At 38.8% G+C, this 26,285-nt stretch overlaps 1 protein-coding gene across 1 annotated transcript in view; it reads right to left on the bottom strand.

Moving 5' to 3' along the window:
• Positions 1-26,285, bottom strand: part of EYA4 (EYA transcriptional coactivator and phosphatase 4) — a 91,497-nt gene that overhangs the window by 6,767 nt on the left and 58,445 nt on the right. Inside the window, exons 12-15 of the mRNA XM_068984957.1 lie at positions 10,985-11,074; positions 4,695-4,753; positions 4,427-4,587; positions 1,805-1,919 (exon numbers count right to left, since the gene is read on the bottom strand). Of these exons, the coding sequence (XP_068841058.1) occupies positions 1,805-1,919; positions 4,427-4,587; positions 4,695-4,753; positions 10,985-11,074 (425 nt within the window). The remainder of the gene's footprint in view (positions 1-1,804; positions 1,920-4,426; positions 4,588-4,694; positions 4,754-10,984; positions 11,075-26,285) is intronic.

Here is a 26,285-nt window from a genome sequence, read left to right as displayed (position 1 = left end):
GTGCCTATCACTTAGTAGGTACAATGCCAGATGCTGGGAATAGATCCCAAAATGTAGTGAAGGAAAATATGCACGCATTTGCTCTGATACATAATTCAGCAACGACTGGTATAAACATCTGCTTTCCTGATGTATTTTGTGAAATTTACCAATAAGGTGAGGATGTGGATAATGTCACAAATTTCATGACAAATTTCAAAACCATCATTGTATAATGACTTCTTTTTCCCCTTCCTTTCCTTGTTATTCGTGTATTTATTTACTTACATACATTTATGTTTCATATGCATACATTTATTTATATCATATACCCATGTGTTTAAAAATGATTTATATATAATATACTTTCGGTAACACAGAGATAATCTAAACAATAGCATAATAACATTTGTTTCTGATTATCTAGGAGACTTCTTTAAAAATAATGAAAGCACCTTCTACTGTATTTTACACTCGATTTCAGACTGCAGTCCTCACATCCCAGCCTCCTTGACCTTTGGTCTCCAGGTCACCGTCACAGCAAATCCCATCTTAAAACAGCTTTAATTGTAGACAATTCTTCCTCCATGGAGCCAGAAGCTCCCTTCCTAGGATTCCTACTCATTGGGACCAACTCTCTCCTTCATAGATGGAGAGAGAAATGTAACTTGTTTCCAGCTCAACATCTCAAGCAGTCGACATCGGTAACCTTGTCCCACTCATGACTTTCTCAGACTAAACTCCTTGGTTTCTTCCTCTGATTGTTCCTTTTATGTAGTTTCCATGGCCTAAACACTTCTGGCCACTTTGTTGGACACAAGGTGCTTCAAATATGTCACAGTCCCTGTTGGAATGAGGTGCCCAGAACTGAGCAATGTTCTCTGTTCTGCTTGCTTAGCCCAACCCGGGAACTCTACTGCCCCTCCCTTACCACTGAGCCTCTCTGCTTCCAGTGCAGCGGCTCATCATAACATGCGGCTCCAAGTCTCGAATAGGGTTGGGGGCACATCTGTCTACTTCTGTGTTCTGAATGCTAGACTCTCCTTTTACTTTGTCAAGGTTTCTCTGAATCTTGATTCTACCAGTCCAAATATTAGCTCTTCTCTGAATTTTGTTTTGCTAAGCACACTTGCTAAGCATAATTCTATTTATTCCTCCACACATTTGCTAAGCATAATTTTATTTATTCCTCCAACTCAGAAATAAAACTGAGGAATAGGATAGAACAAAGATTCTTCCCCACCCTATTCAGCTATCATGTTCCAGATTTATATTATTTTATTCATTAGTATTTATGACACATGGTATGCAACTCATTATGTCTATTCAATTCTATTATCTATACTAACAAAAGTCAGCATTTCATTGTTCTGTTCAAACACAAAGGTTTCAAGTTATTTAGGAGCTTTCTGTTGCTTTTTGGATGTGTTGAATTATGTACATTATCTATAATGGCCTAAAAGACTTAAAAACATGCACAGACGATAAAAACAATGTATATTTTTGCCACCATCTTCTGTATTTTGCCACCAACAGAGTGCTTTTTAAAAAAAATTTGGAAGTCAAATGACATTCCCATGGGATTTATCAAGGGTTATGAGGCGAAATGGATAAAAAGCAGCAACCTCCATTCTCTATACCCCTTCCCACCACACACACACACACACACACACACACACACACACACACACATGCACACACAGAAGTGTTAGGTCCCTTCAACCTCTAAAACAAGGCTGGGAATTAAAATATTTTGATACATGCTAGACTACTAGAAGGACATCTTCAATACAATTAATACAGAAACTGCAACAATGAGGCTTACCTCGTACTAATAATTGATAAAGATTTAAGTGCATTTGTTAGCCAGGAGTCTGTCAGACCTTCGATCTCAGCCCTCAGCTGCAGCCATGCATCTCTCTTGGCCGGGCCAAGAAGTCCTGCAACACGGAAAAGCAGGGCAGAGTCAAGAGATCAACGTTTTTTAGGGATGCCTCGCTTAGTCTCCCTTCTGTCTACTATGGATAATTTTTATTCCCATCTATATCAAAAATAGAGACATATCAACCCTGATCTTTCATGTCAGAATTGATTATCCATTCATTCATTCCACAAACATTTACTGAACAACTTCTACATGTAACAGTCTGGGTTAAAAACTAGGCATATAACAGTGAAGGGTGGGTCATAGTCTCTGCCTTCACTGATCCTAGGATCTGGCACGGTTGCCGTCAGTCACCGGAGGGCCTCTGACAACTCCCCTGCTCGGGTTCCACTCCAGTAGACTGACAGAATAGGTCTAGCAGGGGAAGTAAGGATTTACCAGCCTAGGGATATGAATCCCAAATATTGTGACTGTCAGAAAATGTTTACCTTCTTAAAAATTACAGCTATTACCACTTTGAAATAATAATGACATTACCACATGTAGCTTTAGAATTTTTTAGAATTTGTTTCTAATATTAATGCTGAAGCTATTAGAAATACTTTGCTTTGTAAAAAGAAGTTGCGAATTTGAAAATCCTAAAGCCTGTGACAGAGCTACAGATGATGGCTGAACATTACAATGGCATTAGGACAAGAAAAGAAGTAGTTAAACTAATTTTATAGAGAAAGCTTATGCTTTCATGATGAAACAAGAACATGTAAATTGACTAAAAAATAGAGTTTCTTATTTAAATCCTATTTCAGAATACTGAGTACATATATATATATAGGTGGATATTTAGGTAGATATTTTTAAAATCAAAATTTCTAGTTTCTATCAAATCTCATTTGTCTTTATTTCAATAAAGAGATGCTAACATATCACAAAATGGACTCATATCTCATTGTTTAAACTTTTTCAGCTATAAGGTTATTTACTAGCAAGCTTGTTAATTTTCATATAATTTTAATAATAATAAAGATTGAGGGCAGGAGAAGGGGACAACAAGGGATGAGATGGTTGGATGGCATCACCAGCTCAATGGATTTGGGATACTCAATGAGTTTGCATAAACTCCGGGAGTTGGTGCTGAACAGGGAGGCCTCGTGTGCTGCGGTTCATGGGGTCACAAAGAGTCCGACACGACTGAGCGACTGAATTGAATAATACCCTTTAAGAGGGAAATAATAACATGCTTTAATGAGAAAAGTTAATTCAGATTTCCCAAAGGGATATTTATTTTAAAGTTGAACTTATTACCCTCAGTTGCTTTTAAAGAGAGTATCTATTTATTTGGTTTTGCAAAAAATGTCTTACATAGAATGTTAGAGTGAATTAGGAAACATGTTTCTGAGTTGTCTGCCTAAACGGCTGGGCAAGTCAGTAGACTGCAAGAGCCTGGTTCTCACTTGGAAATGAAGAACATCCATACCTAAGCTTCATTTTGGTTTTAACATTATTATTATCCATGGTTTTACATGTTTTCGTTCTCCTGTAGTTACAGAGTATCTACTGAACATCTTATGTGCTTCAAGCTAGCTAGGCACTGGATACAAGGCCAACAGACACAGAGTCCACTCTCATGACGTGTATGGTGTAATATACACCATACATGAAAATTTTAGTTATTATATTGCATTCTATGACATATATGTGAACATACACATGTAGAGCATTCACAAATATATTTAACTGTCTTCTTCAGTTTTAGATTCTGGTTTATACTCCTCAGTCATCTCTCTTTTTGTTTAAAAAGTGAAACAAACAAAAAGCCCTAGGAGAAGAACCTTAAATGACCTCATAACTAATCCCTAGGATTTGCCCACCCTAGGATTTTGGTGACCTAAAACTGATCCTAACAATAGAGATCATTAAGGCTTATTATACTAAGAAGCACATCTAGGATCTTAGTTTTGATATCACAGGTTTTGATATTACCTGTAATTTATGAATGAGTATAAAATGGTTTAGTCACTACCCACAGAACATTTGAACTCTTAAAAACCATGACATACATGGCAAAGATAAACTGACAGATAATATGCAATTTTTGAAAGGGTAAATTTAGTTGATGTCTTTGGAACAACATAAAGCGCTGCTTGTGCTTATTTCTGATAGGATTCCAGAAAGGTAATGCCTGCTAACAACTCTGCTTCAATGACTGGGGCTCTTGTCTTTAGATAGGTCTTCTTTCCATGGCTTCCATCAGGTCCTCTGTCTGGTTTTCACTGGGAATGTCCCAGCTGAAGAAGGGTCAGACAAATGTCCTGCTATATATCTTGACCAAACACCTGGGCACAAAGAATTCCCCAGTCATCTGACAGTGCTGTACACTTCACTGTGCCGTCAGATTTTTTCCCACCAACTCCAAGAAACTAAAAATTCTGGCTTACTCTCATCCATCATGAATCCTTGATAATTTATTTTACAGAAGGGTCATCCTTAATATGAAACTTGAAACTGTAGCTCAAATTGTACATCTATCTGCAGTATCTTTATTAAATGTTAAGCCACACATACCTCCCACGTTGTTCTTGTAGGTGTTGTATAATTCTTTTACTCTTCTGTAACGAAAAGCCAACTTCCTCATCCAGTCAACCCCTCCTCTTACACCTGTTGGCAAACAAAGGTTTGCACTACTTGCAGCTGCATGGAAGCCATCAGTTGCAAAACTGTAGGTACTGCAACACCCAAAATACATTAAAAAAAAATAAAAGAAATAATTACATGTGCAAAACTTCACAGCTGAATTTCTGTAGGAAAGAGCATACTGAAAGGCGTGGCTTACCTTAAGTCCTGCCCATTGTCATCAGAGGAAACATCATCTATGTGAACTTGATCACACTCCTGTTAAAAACATTGGAAGAGTTGTTTTTCAAAGGATGCTAGTCACCATGTTTGAAGCTTTTTCCATCTTTCCACTTGATCAGGCTATGGCCAGAAGAGGGCAGCATTTGCCCACCCTTCCTGCCCTCTCAGGCTGGGAAATGGCACTATTTCCAACCTATAAAATCTAAACCCAGTCGAGGGCCTTAAAGCCTGAAGACAGAGGGCACATGGGTTTCTTTAGAACAAATGAAAAATTAATTTTAATCTTAAAATGACTGATAAAGAAGTTTCTTTTGAATCTTTACAATCACCATTATGTTACGTTAGTCGCTTAGTCATGTCCGACTCTTTGCTACCCCAAAAATAATATTGGTGATCACTTCCAGTCATTTCTGTTATGCACACATAAATATGAAAGCAAAGCTAATCTGAAGATACTCAAAACTTATTTGGGCTGGACACCCCAGTGGTGTTCCCTGGTAGCTCAGTCAGTAAAGAATCTGCCTGCAGTGCAGGAGACCCAGGTTTGATCCCTGGATCTGGAAGATCCACTGGAGAAGGAAATAGCAAACCACTCCAGTATCCTTGCCTGGAAAATCCCATGAACAGAGGAGCCTGGTGGGCTGCAGTCCATGGGATTGAAAAGAGTCAGATACAACTGAGTGACTAAGACTAACCCCAGTGGTTACTATTATGTATTATTTGTTGAGCAGCAACAGAGGGGCTTGATGATTATGGTGTTCTGTGAAATTTCTATGACTTCCTGGTTTTTTGCAGGGTGAGTGATACCATGAAAGAACCATGGTGATATTAGTTTAAAAGTCCTGGTCTTTCAATACAGCAAAAAGCTGGTAACCATAGAAGCTGGTGGGTTTTTTCTTTTTCTTTTTATAGCTTGTTTTTAAATCTTGAAGCTGAAAAGAATACTGCAAGTAAAAGGGAAATAATGAAGATTTACCATCTTCAATGTGCTACAAATTCAGAGGAAAACAGACTTTAGGTATATACATCCACATAATTGACCTGTTATAGCATACTCAAATGGCAACTTTTTGGAAAAAGAATTCAATTCTTCTTTGTTGTTCTAAGACTCTTTTTCTATCTTCAAATAATCTGCAAAGCTCCACTGAAGTAGTACATGATATGAAGGTGGAATCTGGCTAAGGCATTTCCACACTGAGAATCTATTAATACTTCAGGGTGGCTCAGACGGTAAAGAGTCTGCCTGCAGTGCCAGAGACCTGGGTTCGATCCTGGGTTGGGAAGATCCTCTGGAGAAGGAAACAGCAACCCACTCCACTATTCTTGCCTGCAAAATCCCATGGACAGAGGAGTCTGGAAGGCTACAGTCCATGGGGTCGCAAAGAGTCAGACATGACTGAGTGACTTCACTATCACTTTTCACTTTCGGAATAAGTATGGTTTTGTCTTCCAGACCTCATTTTTTTCTCATCAAATTATTCTAGTCAAACTCACAGAGACTGACTATATATATATTAAGTGCTTATCTTTCAAAATCAACTCTAAAAAATCATTACATTTGAAGATAAGATGCCATACTAAAGACTTTTCAGCTACTATTTATAATTATTATAGGACTTGGAAGTATCTGACAGTGAAACATTTAATATCTCATTTCCAGCTTTCGACACTTGAGTATATTAGATCCTGCTTCAGTGTGAGGATAAATTAGCTGGCTCAGGCTTCTTTTAAAATATGAAACTTAGTGAGTACCTCAATCAATACAATTTTAGTAGATGATTTGAAAATCCAGGTAAATTAATCTTAAAGATTCACATGAGGAACATAAATTATGGGTTTAACTTTTTAATAAATACATTCACAGATAAGAGAGGGCCTTAAAAGTTAATCTGACTGGAAGCACCCTGAGGGGGCTGTTTGGGTCACCTGGATAAACCTACATTTAAAGCATAATCTGGCACGAAGCAATCACTCAACAAGTCTTTGTTGACTAAATAAAAGTCTACTGCTGCTGCTGCTAAGTCGCGTCAGTTGTGTCCGACTCTGTGCGACCCCACAGACGGCAGCCCACCACGCTCCCCTGTCCCTGGGATTCTCCAGGCAAGAATACTGGAGCGGGTTGCCATTTCCTTCTCCAATGCATGAAAGTAAAAAGTGAAAGTGAAGTCGCTCAGTCATGTCCGACTCTTAGCGACCCCATGGACTTCAGCCCACCAGGCTCCTTCATCCATGGGATTTTCCACAAATGTAATTCAAGACAGAATTACCACAATCATTTAGATGTTCTGACATAAGTTTATGGTGATATAAAATATTCTAAATATTTTATAGAATATAAATATCATAAAATATGTAGATGGTAAGGGCTGTAAGAAGATATATCAAGAGTGAAGGAAAGGGCAAAAGAACAGAATGTAGGCTGAGGCTGCAGGACAGGCATTTTTAAAAGGTTCTTTCCCAGTTTGACCGAGTATTTGTTGAAAAGGACACAGCTCAAACTTTAACCTCAGAAGGCATTAGGTTTCCAGAAAATTCTCAGGGAAAAGCATTATACCAACCATAATAGCTGTTAGAGTGAGCTCTAAAGGAAAGGGTGAGATGTAACTGCTAAGTATGAAAGCTGGAAATGAAAGTTCTTCCAGAATACTGAGGTAGCAAAGCAGTTCTAGATGACAAGAATTATTTTTTGAGTTGGTGACATTCCTGTTAAGTATGAAGACCAAATTAAACCACCATCGAAATGGAATCATGCAAAGTTGCTCATTCCACCGAGGTTCTGAAATCTTTATCATGTAAATAATTTCCACAGTTTTACCATAAGCTAATTATATTAAAAATCAGGGTTCTTATGAATTACATTGGTAACTGTAAGTCATTTCTTTATCTAATACTCTCTCATCTAATTTTTAGAGAAATTCCTCTGACATTTCAAGTATTAACTCACATGGTTAATTTGTACATTTTGCCCTCAAATTTATTTTTTACTCTTGAGGACATCAGTATATCAAACTTACTGGACCGTGAGTTCCATATTTGAAGTTATGTTTGAGGTTTTTCCAAATGGAACTTTTCTTTAAATTTATGCCTAGTTAACTATGCTTGTTGACTCTGGACCTGTGCCTGAGGATTACAGTCCAGTGAAAGAAACCTGAACTTCAATCACTTACATTTTTAGAAAAATCTAAATAATTGTTCTTCAATTAGCATTCACTCAGAGGAACTTTACAAGAATTATTTTGACTAAAACCTAAGATACTAAAAAGAGTTTCATGCTTTGGCTTTCACAAACTTTAGTGTAAGAACGCGAGCATCTGGAATAATTCTGGCACTAATCTTAAATTCTTTAATTTTAGAAGGTCTTAGAAAGTGACTGCAAAGTTGTCACTGATCTTTATCAGTTATAATCCATAGCAGTCTTCTCTCACTTTTGTAAGCCCAAACTCCTTGATGCCTTCTCTTCTGGAAGTTATTTTAACTGAAATAACATATTATTTAAATGGAGAGCATCCACTTCTTAGGGGCAGCAGAGTGAGCATCTGCCTTCTCCACAGTTGGAAAGGATGTAGTGAAGTTTCTTTTAAGAGGATTTAAATTTGCATCTTTCAAGGAATTATGTGAGAGCAGCTGTTACTACACATGTTGCAGTTTCTATTGAAGGGTTTGTCTCACATAGATTTTTAGGTTAAAAAAAGGAATCCCCAGAGATTAAATGCACAAGGGGGAAAAAACACAATAAGCAAAACATGGAGTTATTCTCTTAAGGAATTCTCTTTAATTCTCTTTAACATACTTTATGTCATTAGAAGCTGACAAAGAGTAATACCAGTCATGAAGCTCATGCCAAGGTTTGCTTGTAAGAGGTTTACTGAAATGAAAACCTGGGAGAAAGTAAAGTTTCAAAATCAGATGCAGAAGGATAGTGGGTATGTATGTAACTGGACTGAATGATTTTGAAAACTATAGATTTTGTTAGTTTTAGTATTTGTTTATCTCACTTAAGTTAGTATAAGCCTTTGAGTTTGCTTGGGCCACTTGGATGTGTGTGAACGTGTGTGTGTTTCTTGTCTGAGAACTCAATCAATTTATATACAGAGACAAAATCATTTCTTTGATTCAGTAAGTTATTGTTGGATATTAAGTTTTAGTGGTTGAGTTGAATGGAATTTTTATCACATTCTAAAGCACAACTAAAAAGCTATAATCAGAGAAGAGAAAGTCAATACCAATATTTTCTCATTTACTATTTCTACCAGAGATCGTGCTGGGTATTTTAAAGATATAGTTTATACAGTATCTAATCCAAAATAAAAATTCTTAAAGCAGGAGAGCCAACCATATGTTTCTGATATGCCAATATTCATGTCAAAATTGCTAAAGGTATATTTAAATTCATCATACACTACTTTCAAATTCTCACTTTAGTGTTCTATTAGAAGTTGGGTGGTAAATTTATTCCATCTGGCTTCAAAAGTACCACTAAGAAACCTAAAGGGTCATTTATTCCATTTATGTCTAGTAAAAAATAATAATTGAAATGAAATAAAGCTATAAACTTGGGTAAAATCACATTAAACTTCTTTTGTGTGTGTGTGTTTCACAGATTTGAGAGGAATAATAATTTTAAGAGTTCTTTTTCAGAATGAGACTCATCCACTTTACCCAACAGAAAACCCAGTAAGTTATATGCTATCATCATACATGTATAAAAAATTCAAGTTCCTAAAAGGTTAAAGTATGTTTTCTATTATCCTGTGTATAAAAAATCATTCTGTACACTAGACAGAAAGGTTAATTTATATCAGGTTTTAGAGAGGTGATTATTATTTCTTATTATCTAAAACTAGAAGACTTGCCCAAGAATACTGATCTTCCATACTGTCTATTAAAGAAAACAATAAAACCTTTCTAAACAGAATTTAAAATTTTATTATCCAGTAAAAACAGTGACTCAATGAAGAAAGAATAAGAAAGAAAATGCTATTACATGTATTTCCACCCCATACATTTATGGGGTATGCTGAACAACATATCTTTTACTTGAGATGCCTTAAAACTGGGTTTAAGACCTTGTCAATTAAAAAAAAAAAAAACTTATTTAAGACACTGACTAACTTGGCTTATCTTCCTCTCTATTGTCTGTTAATTTCAGCATGGCATGGGGGCTGAGTAGATGTTTTGGAGCCTGGTAGATTCCAAAGTTTCAAATTCCAGTTCTACCACTTAGCAGGTAAACTTAGATGTGATTTTTATGCTGATAGACCTTACAGTATCTTCTCTACAAAAGTTATATGATAAACGTATTTATTACAAAAGGTTGGTAACTGATTAGTGGAAATGTCAAACACAAGGTGCAGATTCAGTAATAACAATCCCCATCTTCATTCATACTGTGATTATAGGTAAACACTTTAATTTCATTGTGAAACCAAGAGACAAAAAAATTGAATGGATTTGAATGGATCATTTAAAAAGAGAAAGAAAAGTCTATTTCAGTCTAGTTGTGCGAATCTGTTCTCAGTGCCCATGCTGCTCGGTTATTTCACATTTTATCATCTAAATGCGTAATGACTCAGACCGTTAGCACTCAGATTATATACCTTATTACAGTACTTATTCAGCTATCCTGAGGCTATATTTCTTGGGTTCTTTCAGTTTGTTGTTACTGCTTTTACCTTCTCTTCATTTAAGGTTGGAAATGAAAAGATAAATTAGGAAAAGAGAGAAAATAAATGCAATCAAACTGGTCAGAAGTACTACATAAATAGTTCTCGCAAGGTTTTATCCAGAAGAGGAATAATAGGGAATGATAATGACTAGCATTAAGTTTCAGATTGTCTATAAAATTTAATGACCCATGACAGCACTAGGAGCACTGTGACTATTGTGCAGTCATTAACCTAAATTGCATCCTGGTTAATAATCTGGAAAAGCTAATGTTGATTCCAAAGATAAAATGAATTGTGGCTGAGACACTAAAAGGACCAGGAGCAGCAGATAGGGGTGTATTGTATGGGACAGCAAGGCAAGACCTCCTTTCTGAAGACATTTCTATTCTCAGTGTATGCCAGTAAATATATATCTTTCATGAACACAATTTAGCTTTTGTTTATTTTGCATACACAATGTCTCCCTTGACAGAAACTTTACTTTTCTCTTGAGCTAAATTTCTGTCTTTCCAGGTGTTTTTCAAGGTTATCTGCATATAACTAGAAAAGATATGAGTTTTAATAGTTGGATACAACTATTCTTACCTTTTAAAATTCTTACCTCTAAATCATTAAAAAATAAATGTGTATCAGCAAGATTAAAAATCATTTCCTCCATTCGAAGTCCAAGGGTTACAGCCATGGGAGGATCCTGAAAAGGAAATGCACACAGTATGAAGTAGTTTTTAATAATAACTGTGGTTACTGAAAATTATCTTAAGTGCATATGGTTGTGGGGATGGGGAGACTATAGGGATTTTTAACCTAAGAATGCAAAAGATTTTCCTGATTAACCGAAAAGATGCCTTTCTAAAGTGTTATCTAAAATATGCTAGATATACTGATACATCTGTGAAATTACAGGAATTGATATGCACAGAAAGATGACTTAGATATGCTTCCACATAAAGCTATATATTCATGAGAAGAGGAGGAAGGAAGCAAGCTGGTTCATAGGAGTTTACATATACTCCACAGAAAGTCCTTTGGAGAAAGGACTTTCGCCACTGAAGAATGGAGCGGATCTGTTAAAAAGAGTAAAGGACATCCTTTTAAGAATGACAACAACTAAGAAGTGGAAAAGAGAGAGAAAGGAAGATTTATTGGATGTTTGTAGGATCTGAGCAGGCAGTGCTGTTTGGAGTGGGACAGGAAGAGCTGGTAGAGATTGATGGGACCACACCTTCATTATTAACTGCATTCTGATCAACAGACAATATTTATCTGAATCTTTATAAAGTATGATCTCACCTGCACTTGACTAAGGATGAAGAGGGAAGGGTGGAGGATGACTAAGAAACATTAATTCAGTAAATATAATACATAAATGTATAAAAATAAAATATATACATCTAGAAATTTAATGAAAGTAAGGGGATTAGCAAAAAGTCAAAGTGACTTAATTTTTGTTTACAGAAACCAAGAGATTATACAGCAGCAAGGAGCTGAGAATGAAAATCAGAGTTGGTACTTTACCACAATTAATTACAGTTGAAAGACTGGCACAGAGGTGTAAAACTTTATTTTTGAAAGTAAGGAGAGTTTAGGGCTGGAGCTAGGTAAATAATTCATGCACAAGCCTTGTGTTTAAAATTACAAAGTTGGAAAGATCTCTAAAGGAGAATTGCTCTGGATGTGACTCTGGAGATGAGAAAACAAAAAGTCTGGAAAGAACGAATCTTCAGAATCTGAGACCAGAATGGGTGTTAGCAAGGCGAAAAAAATGGTTTCAGATGCAGCTGACAAGTCTACAGGATACTATTGGTTTTGGCTGAGAAGTTATTTTGGAAGACTTTGGAGGCTGATTTGGGTTGAGTGGCTGGGCTGGGAGCCAGATTGTAGGGATCTGAGGACAGAGAACCACACTTGTGTTTTCAATGATCTAATAAATGGCATTTCAAGAAATGTATTTAAACTTGGGGAAATGTAATGCTAACTTCAGTTCATTTTATGATAAGAATATACAACCCAGGTCAGGACTAGCATTGTTCATATAGACTCCCAAACTTACTCTACTTAGCAAGCAGAAGACTCTCTTCAGTCCACACCTATATACCAAGAATCATTCTTTTCTCTTTTACTTCTAATATGTTTTGAGGGGGGGAAACCTTAGAGTGTATGCATATTTGAAGCGTCATTCTCCTATTCTGTAGTGATGAAATGTACAGAATAGGAATTGAGTGCTTAGAAGGAAAGTGGTCACTGAGATGTTGAGCAAAGCTAAGACTTAATGTGGGAGAAGATGAAGAGAAGACAATCATATGTTGGGTGTCAACATAATATTCTAACTGCTGATGTCTCTTTCTTGGAGATTTCTGTGATTTCATAGCTAGACATTCTCTTTTCTCAAAAACAGAGATTCACTGTTCACATACTTGATGGCATCTTGGTATTGTGTCCTCCGGTCAGTATTACTCTACTGCTAAACTCATCTTTCTTCCAGTGACAGGATCATTTGGAGCACCCAAGTGCTCCACACACCCACACACCCAAAGTGACAGTGAAAGTCGCTCAGTCATGTCTGACTCTGTGACTCCATGGACTATACAGTCCATGGAATTCTCCAGGCCAGAATACTGGAGTGGGTAGCTTTTCCCTTCTCCAGGGGATCTTCCCAACCCAGGGATCGAACCCAGGTCTCCCACACAGCAGGCAGATTCTTTACCAGCTGAGCTACCAGTCAAGCAAGATCAAATAAATTCCATTTCATCCAACAAGTATTCATTCAAGATCAAGAAAAAAGAGATTAAGTGCCCATTTTGTGTCTCAAAGAGTTTCAAAACTCAGAGTGATCTCTTGCTCTATTTCCTTCCAGTATAAAATTCTTATTTCTCTTTGTTGTTGTTGTTTGTGTTTTGTTGCTGATGTTGATGGGTAACCTCTGAAGGAAAAATTTTTTTTAAAAAATTGTCTTTTTTCTGTTAAAAAGTCCTATTTCTAGTCTCTTTTATTATGAGGGGGATGGGTGTGGGGATTGAATAGGCTAATAACACACAAAAAGTTGTAAATATTCTGTCTAGTCATGGGACCATGAACAAAAAGCCTACAGAAATATCAGGAAAAATCAAATGTAATTATACCATGAAAACACATAATTCCATTAGTGACACTCTATGCTTTTGAGGAATGTTCACTGATGCAAGACAATAAAACCGAGCTCCACAGGACTCCGTTATGTTTCTGATGATTACTGCCCCAAAGATATGTATTTCAGACGGAGGTTCAGAAATGTCTTTATAGGAAAGGTTTTCTTTCTCAAGACTAGATTGTTTAAAGTCTTATCCTATCATTTGCCAATCTTTCTTTTTTAAGTTTTAGATACAATTTTTAAATTTCTTATGTTCATGCTTCCCATTCTTTGCATTTACAGATCAGATTTATGGGAAGGGGGGAAAACATACTGTTTCTCTTTGATTGTTACTTTCATCGATGCCACGCTTCTGTAGTATGTAACTCTCCACGCAACCCAAGCAGTGATAGGAAAATCCATAAAGAATGCATTTTGGGCAGCCAATGGACATGCAAACAAATATAATTTTTAAAAAACCAACAGGAATTCTCCAACAAGGAAGTCTAGCATAGGATATGATGAAAGTTGTTGAGAATCGCACTGGAATGCATCCCATGGCAATGAAGGGGCTGCTGGTTTATTTCTTGAGCTATGGCAATCCCACATCACACAGTCTCCTAGAGCCAGGACTCAGTTAAGCATTTTGGCTAAACATCATTTGCTAACTGGGAGGGTTTCGGTTTGAGGTCTGCCTGAGTGTGAACTAGCTGTATTTTGCTAAGGTTTCGAGAGAGCCAGGCCTGTTGAAAGCTATGTTGAAGGCCTGGCGCAGAAGGGCTACGAACAGCCTTCCCACAAGCCAAGGAAAACCATGCTTGTAAGAGGTGCTGGTCTTGTCTCTAAGAGAAGGTCGAGTAAGGGCTTACTTTCATATATCTAATATTACTCCCCTCCCCTCCAGCTTACTAAGTCACTGGAATAGCTAACTCTAAGTAAGCAGACTCCAGTGCCATTTTCCAACGGAAGGGCCCACAGATGTAAGAATCCAAAAAGATGAGCAGGAATTTGGTGGAGGTCACTCTCATGTTGGGCACCCTCTCCCTCGCCAGACCACCAGCCAGGAGTTGTCAGAGCCTACAATCCCACGGTTTTATCAGGCATTTGAGAGTTAAACATATTTCTGAACTGAACCCAAGTTTTATACAGAGATGTTTGCTCGTTTTCATTAGATGTTTGTAGAATTATGGGCACTTTATGAATCAAGGGTTACTGCCTTTTCTCAGTTTAACTGTAGTGAGTGTTGAGTTTAGGGTCTGGAATGAAGTGACAGTGAAAATTTGGATAGAGGGGGAAAGCGGGATAATAAAGGCAGTAACAGGGTTTTGTGGCAGCTCTGATGCCTATTATACATGTAGAACAGTTCCAGTCAGCTCAAAGTTTCATGTGGGGCAAACTGAACCTCTGCCAATTGAAATTTACTTTGTGTGTGCTCTATGAAATACTGAACCTATTCCTAAGACATCTGTTGCAAAGAGAGAGAGAGACAAGAGCCCCAGAAACAGAGACAGAGAGGAGATGAAGAAAATGAGCAGCTCTTGGCCCTCAGCTGTGTGCTTCTCAGCCGGATGTGAACACTGTGGAACAAAGTCAGGATCAAGGACGGTGCTTCTCTATATCAAAATTCTAACGCCTATTAGCCGTGTTAGCACAGAGCATGAGCTGGAGCCAGACAGTCTGTCTAGGGGCCTCTGCCCTGCACTGGCCCATCAGCTGGAATTCCTCCTCCAGGGACACACTGTAAAAATATCTCAGGAGAGGCAGCAATTATGTATTTTTAAAGAAATGGGTTCTTTTTTTTTTCCCCTAAAGAACTCAAGCTCTTGGAACAGTTACTCCCTGGAGACCTGAAGCAAGTTTGTAGACATGTGCACACAGAGGCCAAAGATGTGCCAGTTCATTACAGGAAAAGGAGGACAAACCAGCTCCACGAATCAAGGTGGAGACAGCTGGTGGGTTAGTTAGAATACAGAAACTCTTTTCATCAGAGACAAGAAATGCCACTGACATTCAGTTATGAATCAGAAGGGAAATTTTGCAACTGAGTTGTTTGTCTCTAATGGACAGCCAGTGGGCTCATGCGTTCTCAGGGGGAATTGGAGAAAGGTTTCAGCAACATTCATGTATTTAGCATGTATTTATTGAGTGTCTACTACGTGTCAGACATGATCAAATTCTGGGCAGAGAGCAGAAAATTAAATAAGCAAAGTCCCAGCTCTTATGGGATTTATTTTATTACTGGATGAGCCCTCTGATAAATTCATGGACAAAAGCCCAGGAAAATATTCCAGGTGGTGAAAAATCAGTCAGCAGGCACAGAGGGTATGGGGCTGGGTGGTGAAGACTCATGTAAAGAAAGTGCAGGGGAGGCCTTTCTCAGGAGATGACAGCTGAGGATAGGGGCCCTGAGAAAAGGGAGAGTTCGGCCATGCACAGGTGAGGCAGCTGGGGATACCCGGAGAGGCAACACTGAGGCCAGTGTGTGTGGGAGAGTGTGAGGCCGAGTGACCCAGGTGAGGGACATGACGTGGGCCAGGAATTTTAATAAAGAGGAAGTGCTCCCTGGATCCAATGCAGGTGAGAGAGACCCCAGGAAGATAAACCCTGAATCTGGCATGCAGGTCACTTCTCAGACTTGAAGAGAGTTGTTGGACTGGCAAGTGAGGGAAGAGCAGAGAAAGTGGGCTGTGACTGGAAAATGGCTCAAAAGGCTTTGCTGGTGATGGGACTGTACAGCACACAAAAGACGGCCTAGAGGGGTAGGGAGGCTGGGAGGGAGGTCCGAGAGGGAGGGGACACATGTATACACATACTCTATGGTTGATTTACGTTGTACAGCAGAAACCAACACAACTTTGTTAAGCAGTAATCCTCCAATTAAAAATAAATTGTTAAAAAAAGAGCGATGGAAATAATCCAGAAAAGTGGGACCCTTAGGACTCAGGAATGAAAGAGGTCTTTTCAGGAGGCGATTCACTGGATAAGTGAGAGGGCCTGGAGCCAGGGCATGGTGGGGGTGCAGAGAGCAGGAAAAGAATATGGTTACGATGTAAAGATAAAGTGATTCTTCCAGTTTGCTTTCTTATCTTAAAGTGATAGAAGAGTTTTGTGCAGAATGGAGACGGGGGCTTTGAGCAGGTGAGAGAAGAGAAGGTTTTAAATAATAAGCTGGAGGAGTTAGACCAGCAGTGCTGGGACCCACTGGAGACTTGGGGCCACATTCAGCCACTTGAGATACAGGTAGGGTGTTGGGCAAAGTTTTCTGTTTCTTTTGGTGATGCTGTGTGTGTAGTTTTTTTGTTCGCTTGTTTGCTTTTGCAAGGTGGGTCTGATGGAGAAAAAGAGGGATAAAGATGATAAGACTTTTTGCAAAAGAGGGGTGAGAATCACATCCAGGACTGGGATGATCACGTCTAAGGCTCAGGCTCTCCAACTTGACCACATATGAGAAACAACTGAGGAACTTTGAAAAATCCTGCCTCCCAGGCCACTGCTTTGTACCAGTTCAATCAGATATCCTCTAAGGTGGGACTCATGCACCAGCACTTTGAGAGCTCTCCAGTGATTCCAATGTACTGAGAATTCTCAGTCCAAGACTGAGAATCAACTGAGTAAGACCTTACTACTCAAAGTGTGGCCCACAGACCAGCAGCACTGGCATCAGCTGTGCACTTCTTAGAAAGGCAGACTCACAGAACTATCCCAGAGGTCTACTGAAGCAGAATCTATAGTTTAACAAGATCACCTGGTGATTCATGCACATGTTAATATTTAAAAAGCACTGATCTAAGAGCTCTCCTGAAGGTCTGGGACTGTTAGGGAAGACCAGAGCTAGCATGGCCTTCTGGCTTCCTGGGAGTTAAATCTCTGAGATGCTCCCAAATGACTCTTAAAATGTGAGCCAGTTTGATGACTGAGTAGAATGATGATTCTGTATAATTTCTCGGGAATTAAGATTCCCTAGAAGCCTGGTGGGCTGCTGTCTATGGGGTCGCACAGAGTCGGACACGACTGAAGTGACTTAGCAGCAGCAGCAGCAGCAGCAGCAGAAATAGCTTAAAGTTATGAATAAGAATGCACTGTCCCAGTTTCATCTCCATAAAGATCTTCTGTGGACTTCGGGACCAAGTGACTTGCGCTGCCCCTTTTCTTAGTCATATATCCAACTGTTTGTTAGAGAGCAGGTAAACATGAAAAGCTAGCAAATTTTTCCTCTCTATTAAAATGATTTGTTCAAAATTCAAGTGTTTGATGTAAGCATCATATTTGTAATTAGATAATAGTCAATATTAAGTAATCAGAAACTATGAAAGTAATATTACACAGCTTATCTACTACTACTAGCTTCTATTGTTTAGATCAGAAGAGAATCCAATGAATAAAGCTCACCCACCTTTATTAAACTAATAACAGATTGAACATACTTTGAAGGGAGTTACAGCAGTACTAATACGCTACAACTAGAACTGCTATATTATATACCATTGCTATTACAGAGACTTTGGATTGATGGAACTTGCTTCCAGCCTATAATATGTCACAAATACTTTAAAATGTAAAAATAGCATAGTATTATGTTTATACAATACATAATTTAGAGCATAGCACTTGGATAGAAAGGGAAAAGTTAAGACAGTGGCAAGAAAGACCATGGGAGGATGACCTAGAAAGCACAGGACGGAGAGAAAAATGATGGAGATGGCAAATGACGGCAAGCCTCAGGACTTGGAGAAAGGTGGATGAGTACCTTAGTGAAAGATTGTAGTAAAGATAAGTGACACATGAATTTAGACAAAGGAGAGTTGATGATGCGTTATGTAAATTTAATAATCTCATCTGCCCCTCCAACTCCCCAAGATATGAGGCTGAATGTTCATTAGCCGAAATCAATAAACTGAGACTGAAACTTTAGGGAAGGTTACAAAAGGTGCCTCCAGAACTTGTGTTTTTTAAGAAACAAATTACTGCTTATATTTCTCATGTATTAGTTTCAAGTTTTGCCATCTCTCAAACTCCCTCTGAGGATTTGAGAAATGTCACTATCTTTGATTTAGCTTTACTTTTACGTACGTTATATACAGTTGACCCTTGAGCAACAAAGGTTTGAACCATGTAGGTCCGTTTATATGTGGAGTTTTTTTCAATGAATATCTGGAACTTTTTTGAGATTTGCAATAATTTGAAAAAACTTGCAGGCTAACTACATAGCCTAGAAATATAGAAAAAAAATATTCTGAATTTAGGTATATCATGAATCCATAAAGTATAAATAGATACTAGTCTATTTACCATCTAATACCATAAGATACACACAAATCTATTAAGACAAGTTAAAACTGACCAAAACTTATGCACAGACCATTCATGACACCATTCACAGTCAAGAGTAATGTATACAAATATAAAGATGTAGTATTAAACTGTAACTGAAATAAATTAACTAGAGTCCACACTGTGCTACTGTAATAATTTTGTAGCTATCTCCTGTTATCTGGTGAGCTCAAGTGCTGCAAGGATCTGCCTGAAATGCTGAGTGATGCTAATCATCTCCTTGTGAGCGGTTCATTTCTCCAGTAAATTGGATACTACAGTAAAAAGTGATCTCTTTGCAGTTTTCGTATATTTTGTGTTGTGTTTACTGCAATACCATAAACCTTAAACAACTCCAGGGGACCCAAACGACGTGCCCCTAGTGATGCTAGAAGTGCACTGAAGAAGCAAAGTCATGACATGAACAAGAAAAAAACCTGAATTACTTGGTATGTACCATAGCTTGAAGTCTGAAGCTTTGCCTGCCCTCCATGTCAGGATAAATAAATCCAGCATAAGGACTATTGCAAAAAATAAAGGAAATTTGTGAAGCCATGGTTGCAGCTACATCAGCAGGCTCAAATCTCTTCTTTTTTTCCAGAAATATCTATTTATCTCACAAAGAAAGTCCAGCTTTGATGTGGGTGCAGGATTGCTTTAAGAAAGCCATACCTATAGACACTAGTATGACTGGAAAAAAGCTGAAGCCATTATTTGGCAACTTAAGAATCTGCCTGCAATGTAGGAGACCTGGGTTCTATCTCTGAGTTGGGAAGAGTCCCTGGAGAAGGGAATGGGAACCCACTCCAGTATTCTTGCAACTAATTCTTTCATTTTCAAACCCAAAGGAAGGTGAAGGAGCTAAAGCTGGAGAAACTAATGCCAGTAAAGATGGTGTGATAATTTTAGAAAGAGGCTTGGCTTTAAAAATGTCATGATAGCGGGAGAAGAAGATTCATCCACCATGAGGCAGCAGATGAGCTCCCAGACACCATTAAGAAAATCACAGAAAGAGAAAATATCTGCTGAACAGATTTCTACTGTAGATGAAAGTGCCCAATTCTGGGAAAAAAGATGCCACCAAGGACACTTGGTAATAAGGAGGAGAAGCAAGGACCAGGATTTAAGGCAGGAAAGGACAGTCTAATATCACTGTTTTGTGCAAATGCAGCCGGGTTTATGATCAGGATCACCCTGACATATAAAGCTGCTAACCCCAACCCTTGAAGGAAAGGATAAATACCAGCTGCCAGTCTTCTGACTGTACAACAAGAAGGCCTGACAATGAAAAGACTTTTGCTGGATTGGTTCTATTGTTGCTCTGACCCTGGAGTCAGAAAGTAACTTCTTAGTAAGGGACTGCCTTTTAAAGTTCTTTGGATATCTGACAATGCCCCTAGCTACCCAGACCCCATGAGTTCAACACCGAAGGCACCATAAAGTGTTTCTCCTAAACACAACATCTCTAATTCAGTGTCTAGAATAGTGGGTCAGGGGGCCCTTGAAGGCTCATTATACAGGGTACTCTATGGGAAGGATTGTCAGTGCTGTGGAAGAGAACCTCAACAGAGAACATCATGAACATCTTGAGGGATTATGTCATCGAAAATGCCATCACTGATACAGAAAAAGCCCTGAAAGCCATCAAGACAGTAATAATAACTCCTACTGGGGAAAATTGTGTCCAGATTTTGTGCATGATGTCGCAGGATTTACAAAAGAGCCAGTCAAGAAAATCTTGAAAGAGATGGTGGATAGAGCAAAGAATGGTGGGGACAAAAGGTTTTAAGATATAGATCACAGAGAAATTTAAGTGCTAATAAACACCACACCAGAGGAATTAACAGGGGACAACTTGATGGAGGTGAGTGCTTCTGAACCAATGCTAGATGGTGAAGAAGAAGCAGCATCAAAAAACAAGCTGTACACTCTTTGATATATATCACAGAAAGATGCTCTGTGATCCACCTACAGTAATGGAAACAAAAACAAAAATAAACAAATGGGACTGATTAAACTTAAAAGATTTTGCACAGCAAAGGAAACAATAAACAAGATTAAAAGACAGCCCTCAGAATGGGAGAAAATAATTGCAAATTAAAAAACTGACAAAGGATTAATCTCCAGAATATATAAACGGCTCATACAACTCAATATTAGGAAAAAAAAAACAATCCAATCAAACAACAACAAAAAAAAGGCAGAAGATCTAAACAGACATTTCTCCAAAGAAGACATACAGATGGGCAATAAACACAAGAAAATACGCTCAACATCACCAAGTATTAGAGACAGGCAAGCCACAACTACAATGAGGTGGCACCTCACATCAGTCAGAATAGCCAGCATTAAAAAATCTACAAACAATAAACGCCAGAGGGGTTGTGGAGAAAAGTGAACCCTCCTACACCATTAGCAGGAATGCAAACTGATACAGTCATCACAGAGAACAGTATGGAGATTCCTGAAAAAACTAGGAATAAATCCACCATATGATCCAGCAACCCCACTACTGGGCATATACCCTGAAGTGAAGTGAAGTTACTGAAGTCACTCAGTCGTGTCCGACTCTTTGCAACCCCATGGACTATAGCCTACAAGGCTCCTCTGTCCATGGAATTTTCTAGGCAAGAGTACTAGGAGTAGGTTGCCAAAAGACACACATACCCCAATGTTCATAGCAGCATTGTTTACAATAGCTAGGACGTGGAAGCAACCTAGATGTCTATCAAAAGAATGGATAAAGAAGATGGGGTACATATATACAAGGGAATATCACTCAGTCATAAGAAGGAATGAATTTGAGTCAGTTTCAGTGAGGCAGATGAACCTAGAGTCTGTTATACTGAGTGAAGTAAGAAAGAGAAAAACAAATACAAGGAAGGCTGAGAGCTGAAGAACTGATACTTTTGATCTGTGGGGTTGGAGAAGACTCTTTAGAGTCCCTTGGACAGCAAGGGGATCAAACCATTCCATCCTAAAGGAAATCAACCCTGACTATTCATTGGAAGGACTGATGCTGAAGCTGAAGCTCCAATACTTTGGCCACCTGATGCAAAGAGCCGACTCATTGGAAAACACCCTATGCTGGGAAAGACTGAAAGCCAAAGGCGAAGAGGGCAGCAGAGGATGATGGCTAGATAGTACCACTGACTCAATGGACATGAATCTGAGCAAACTCCAGGAGATAGTGAAGGACAGGGAATCCTGGTGTGCTGCAGTCCATGGGGTCACAGGGAGTTGGACACGACTTAACAACTGAACAACAACAGCAACACAGAATCTAGAAAAATGATACTGATGAACCTTTCGCAAGGAAGGGAGACACGGCTGTAGAGAATGGACTTGCAGACACACGGGGGAGGGAGAGACTGGGACGAACGGAGAAAGTGGCATCAACACATATACACTATCAGGTGTAAGACGGATAGCTGGTGAGAGGTTGCTGGGTAGCACAGGGAGCCCAGCCTCCTGCTCTGTGATGACCTGGACGGAGGGGATGGGATCAGGGGAGAGGAGGGAGAACAGGGAGAGAGGGGATGTATGTATAATGATGAATGATTTGAGTTGTTGTATGGCAGAAACCAACACAACATTGTAAACATTTTAAAAATATTTAAATTAAAAAATTAATAAACTAAAGCAAACTGATGTTAGGCAATCTGGCAGAAGCATTCTGTTGTTCAAAGTGGTTTTTTATTTCTTTTATGATATGGACCCTTCTATGATATGGGAACTGAAACTAAAGCAAAGAGTGGAAGGACTGGGCCTTACAGAAACATTTATAGAGAAATGAAAAAGCCAGAGTCAGACAGAAATTGTGCTGTATTTCTGGAAAGTTACAGTGAGCATGCCTGCTGTTCTGCCTCCCCTTCCACCTCCTCCTATTCTCCCGCCTCTGCCACCTGGTGAGACCTCAAGACCAGCCCCTCCTCTTCCTCCTCCTCTCTAGCCTACCCACTGTGAAGAGGATGAAGGAAAAGACCTTATGAATAGTAATCGTCATGACAGTTAATAAGCTTATCTGTTGTGTATGTGTGTTGAGTGTCTTCGTATATAAACCTAATCAATGTATGTCAAGGACTGTATGACACGTTTTTGTCCCATAATCATCACTACCTAAGTTATCTGTCGTGTAGAACATCGTGTGCAAAGATTTGTATTGAAGTGTACAGCTTATCTTTACATGTGCATAAGGTGAGAGATATAGAAAATTAAGAATGTGTTAGTTTCCCTACTGTTTTATAACTTTTCTTTGAAAGAGTTACATGACTGTACAGTACAGCCCTCTCTCTAGTAACTGGAAAAACTTCCTATCAGCTTATCATCACAGTTAAGTGCTATTTTCTTTTTTAATGTAACAATGCCTCCGATACTGTTTTATGAATATGACTGTAATACTGTGTGTCATAAAACTTTTATAATGGTTCATTCATTGGTGTATAGGCAAAAGCAACCACATTGCTGCTCTGTTATTAATGCATGAATCATTGTGCTTGTAAATAAATGTGTTTTTCCTTTTCACATTATCATTTTATTTTTGATGTTTACTGTTAGCAATATCTATCGTATCTCCAGTGCTTTGTAACATGTCTTATATACTGCCATAGGTACTGACAGACAATTCATCTTATAAACGGATTACAAATTTCTGGTATTGATAAATACAGTGTGTGTGTGTTTGCTAAGTTGCTTCAGTTGTGTCTGACTCTTTGCAACCCCATGGACTATAGCCCTCCAGGCTCCTCTGTTCATAGGATTCTCCAGGCAGGAATACTGGAGTGGATTTCCAATTTCTTCTCCAAGGGATCTTCCCAACCCCAGGGATCAAACCCATGTCTCCTGCATTAGCACATGGATTCTTTACCACTGAGCCACCAGGAAAGCCCCACTTATCTTCACTACAATCTTATAATTTAAAATCTTTTCATGCTATTTTGGGAGCCTTTCAAGGTAAGTGTGTGTGGATTGTTTCACATAAAAGTATCCAGTGGATTTATCCTGATGAGCTCATCATTTCTCCAGTGCTGCTCTTATGTAAGAGGTTGTCTAAAATGGGGAGGTAGTATTGGGAGATTGAATTTCAGTTTCACAATACAACCGTTCACTTTTCTTTCAGTCTTTCCCCTGACTTGGGCTATGGGCTTTACATCCTTCCTGCGGAATAACTTTACAGAGAATCACAGCCTCATAGCACATGACGTATTAATGCTCCAAAACAGACTAAATCCCTGAAGCACAATTTATTTAGCTTCCTTCACGCCTCCCTCTAACCAAGAGGAATTACTGCAACTTCTCGGGTAAAATACTATATGTAGTTAATCGGGGAACGGGAATAATCTTCATAAACTCTAACAGATGAGGGATGATTCCTGGTCTGTGTCCTGCCAAATTTACAAACTCTCATTTTGAGAGCTGTGTTGGTATACATGCTGACTGGTGCTCAGTCAGTTCCACAGGCAGCAGAACTCAAATACCAACATCCTTCATTTGCCATCACGGTAAACACCCAGGAACAGTTCTGTTGACGACTGAACAGAGTCCAAAATGATTGCATCTTAGGGAGATCCTTGGAAAATGCATAATATTATTTATTTATAAACTGAAGCAGGATTCTTCTAAAGTTTTTTTTAAATTAAAACATAAAAGTTAGTTATACAGAGCAATTTATGAATAAAAATGGCATTCCTAAATGATCCATGGGTTTTATTTTTATAGGTGGTGGGGAAAGACAACAGACCAAAAGAGTGCAGAGATTAAGAGCAGGTGGAAGAGTAGTGGGTGCTGGTTGGCCAAACCACTTGTGAGCTGGGTGACACGGTCTCCATCGCATAGGGTCGGGGGTGGGGTGGCGGTGAAAGCCAAGGAGATAGTAAAGCATTTAATAAGACCTTCAGCAACCTTACTGAAATTCATTCCAAAGACGAAAAGTCTCAGGCTCCCACCCCTCAGACCTACAAGATCAGAAACTCTGATGGTGGGACCAGCCATTTCTGTTTTACACACTCTGAGGCTCACTATGGCTCACATTTGTTCGAGAAGCCCAGTTAAAGTCAGCAGCCTTCAAAATCATCTCCTGGGGTTCACCCGAGTTCCTCTGAACTCTTTTCTCCACACAGCAGTCGATCTTAAACCACCAGGTCCCAAGTCAATCTAAAACCCTACAACAGCTTCCACTGCACCTAAATAAATCCCAAACACCTTACGGGGGAACTGCTGCGGCCCCCTGCCTGCCTCTCTGCTTTCATCCTTGTGTTTCTCCCCCTTGTATACACCCTTCCAGTCACACTGCTCCTTTATATTCCTGGAACACTGGGAGATTGTTCCCGCTTCAGGGCCCTTCTGTGTCCTCTGCCTGGAACTCGCCCCTCCACGCTCCTTCCCCACCTAATCTGTACGCAGCACCTTCTTGTAATTCAGGTCTCAATATCAATGTCACCTCCCCAGTCACCTTCCTTCCCCTGTCAATTTCTATCTGACCTAGTTTTTATTGTCTTCAAAGCAGCTACCACAATCTGAAATAATTTCACTTGCTTGGAAGCTCCATGAGAGCAGGAAGCATGTGTGCCTCTGTTGAGTAAATATTTGCTGATAAGTAAATATTTGTTAGATGAACCTAGCTGTTCTTGCAGCTCTAGTGTGTGGTAGAGCTGAGATGACCCAATGTCCTCTCTGTCCCCTTCAAATGGCTCCTGAGCTGCATGTGGTCCCCAGCTTCAGAAGTTGGGTCTGATAAAACAACATTCCTTATTAAGCCACTTCTTAATATGCCAAGATATTAATGTCCTACTAGCTAGACTACAACAACAATTTCCTTATTGATATTAAGAAAAATGTCAATAATTATGATATGATACCACTTCTGTACGGAATCTAGAAAGAAATGATACAAATGAACTAATGTACAAAGCAGAAATAGATTCACAGACTTAGAGAACCAACTTATGGTCCCCCCCTGCCAGCGGGGGAAGGGTGGGGAGATAGATTGGGAACTTGGGATTGACATGTACACATTGCTATATTTAAAATAGATAACCAACAAGAACCTACTGTAAAAAAAAAAGAAAAATGTCAATGACCAAATTACTTTTAAAAATAAATAAGCAATAATTCAATAAACAAAGTCATCTAAGTTGTTTTTCATGGAACTCAATAAAGGTACTTTCATTTTGATTGGAAAATATTGAGCCTAAAAACATTTTCACTCTAATTTTTTCAAATTTCCCTGAGTAAACCATTATTCAACATGGTCAACTACAGCAGGTCCCCTTCCTGTAGCAGAGAACAGTATTAAGGACAAAGCTGTGTTACGAGAATGACCTGGTTTCCAATATTTGTACCAGCATTTAACATTCTGTGACCTTGGTTGATTTTCTCAAACCCTAAAAACCCAGTTTCCTCATCCACAGAACTTGGCTCACAATAAATTACAGCAGAGTGGGTTATGAGCATTAAGTTGGATAACATTTGTAAAAATGACTAATCA

The sequence above is a fragment of the Capricornis sumatraensis genome, chromosome 13, assembly GCF_032405125.1.
Source record: "Capricornis sumatraensis isolate serow.1 chromosome 13, serow.2, whole genome shotgun sequence".
Classification (NCBI taxonomy): Eukaryota; Metazoa; Chordata; class Mammalia; order Artiodactyla; family Bovidae; genus Capricornis; species Capricornis sumatraensis.
Note: the sequence above shows the minus strand (reverse complement) of the source record. Positions and strands in the feature narration are given on the sequence as shown.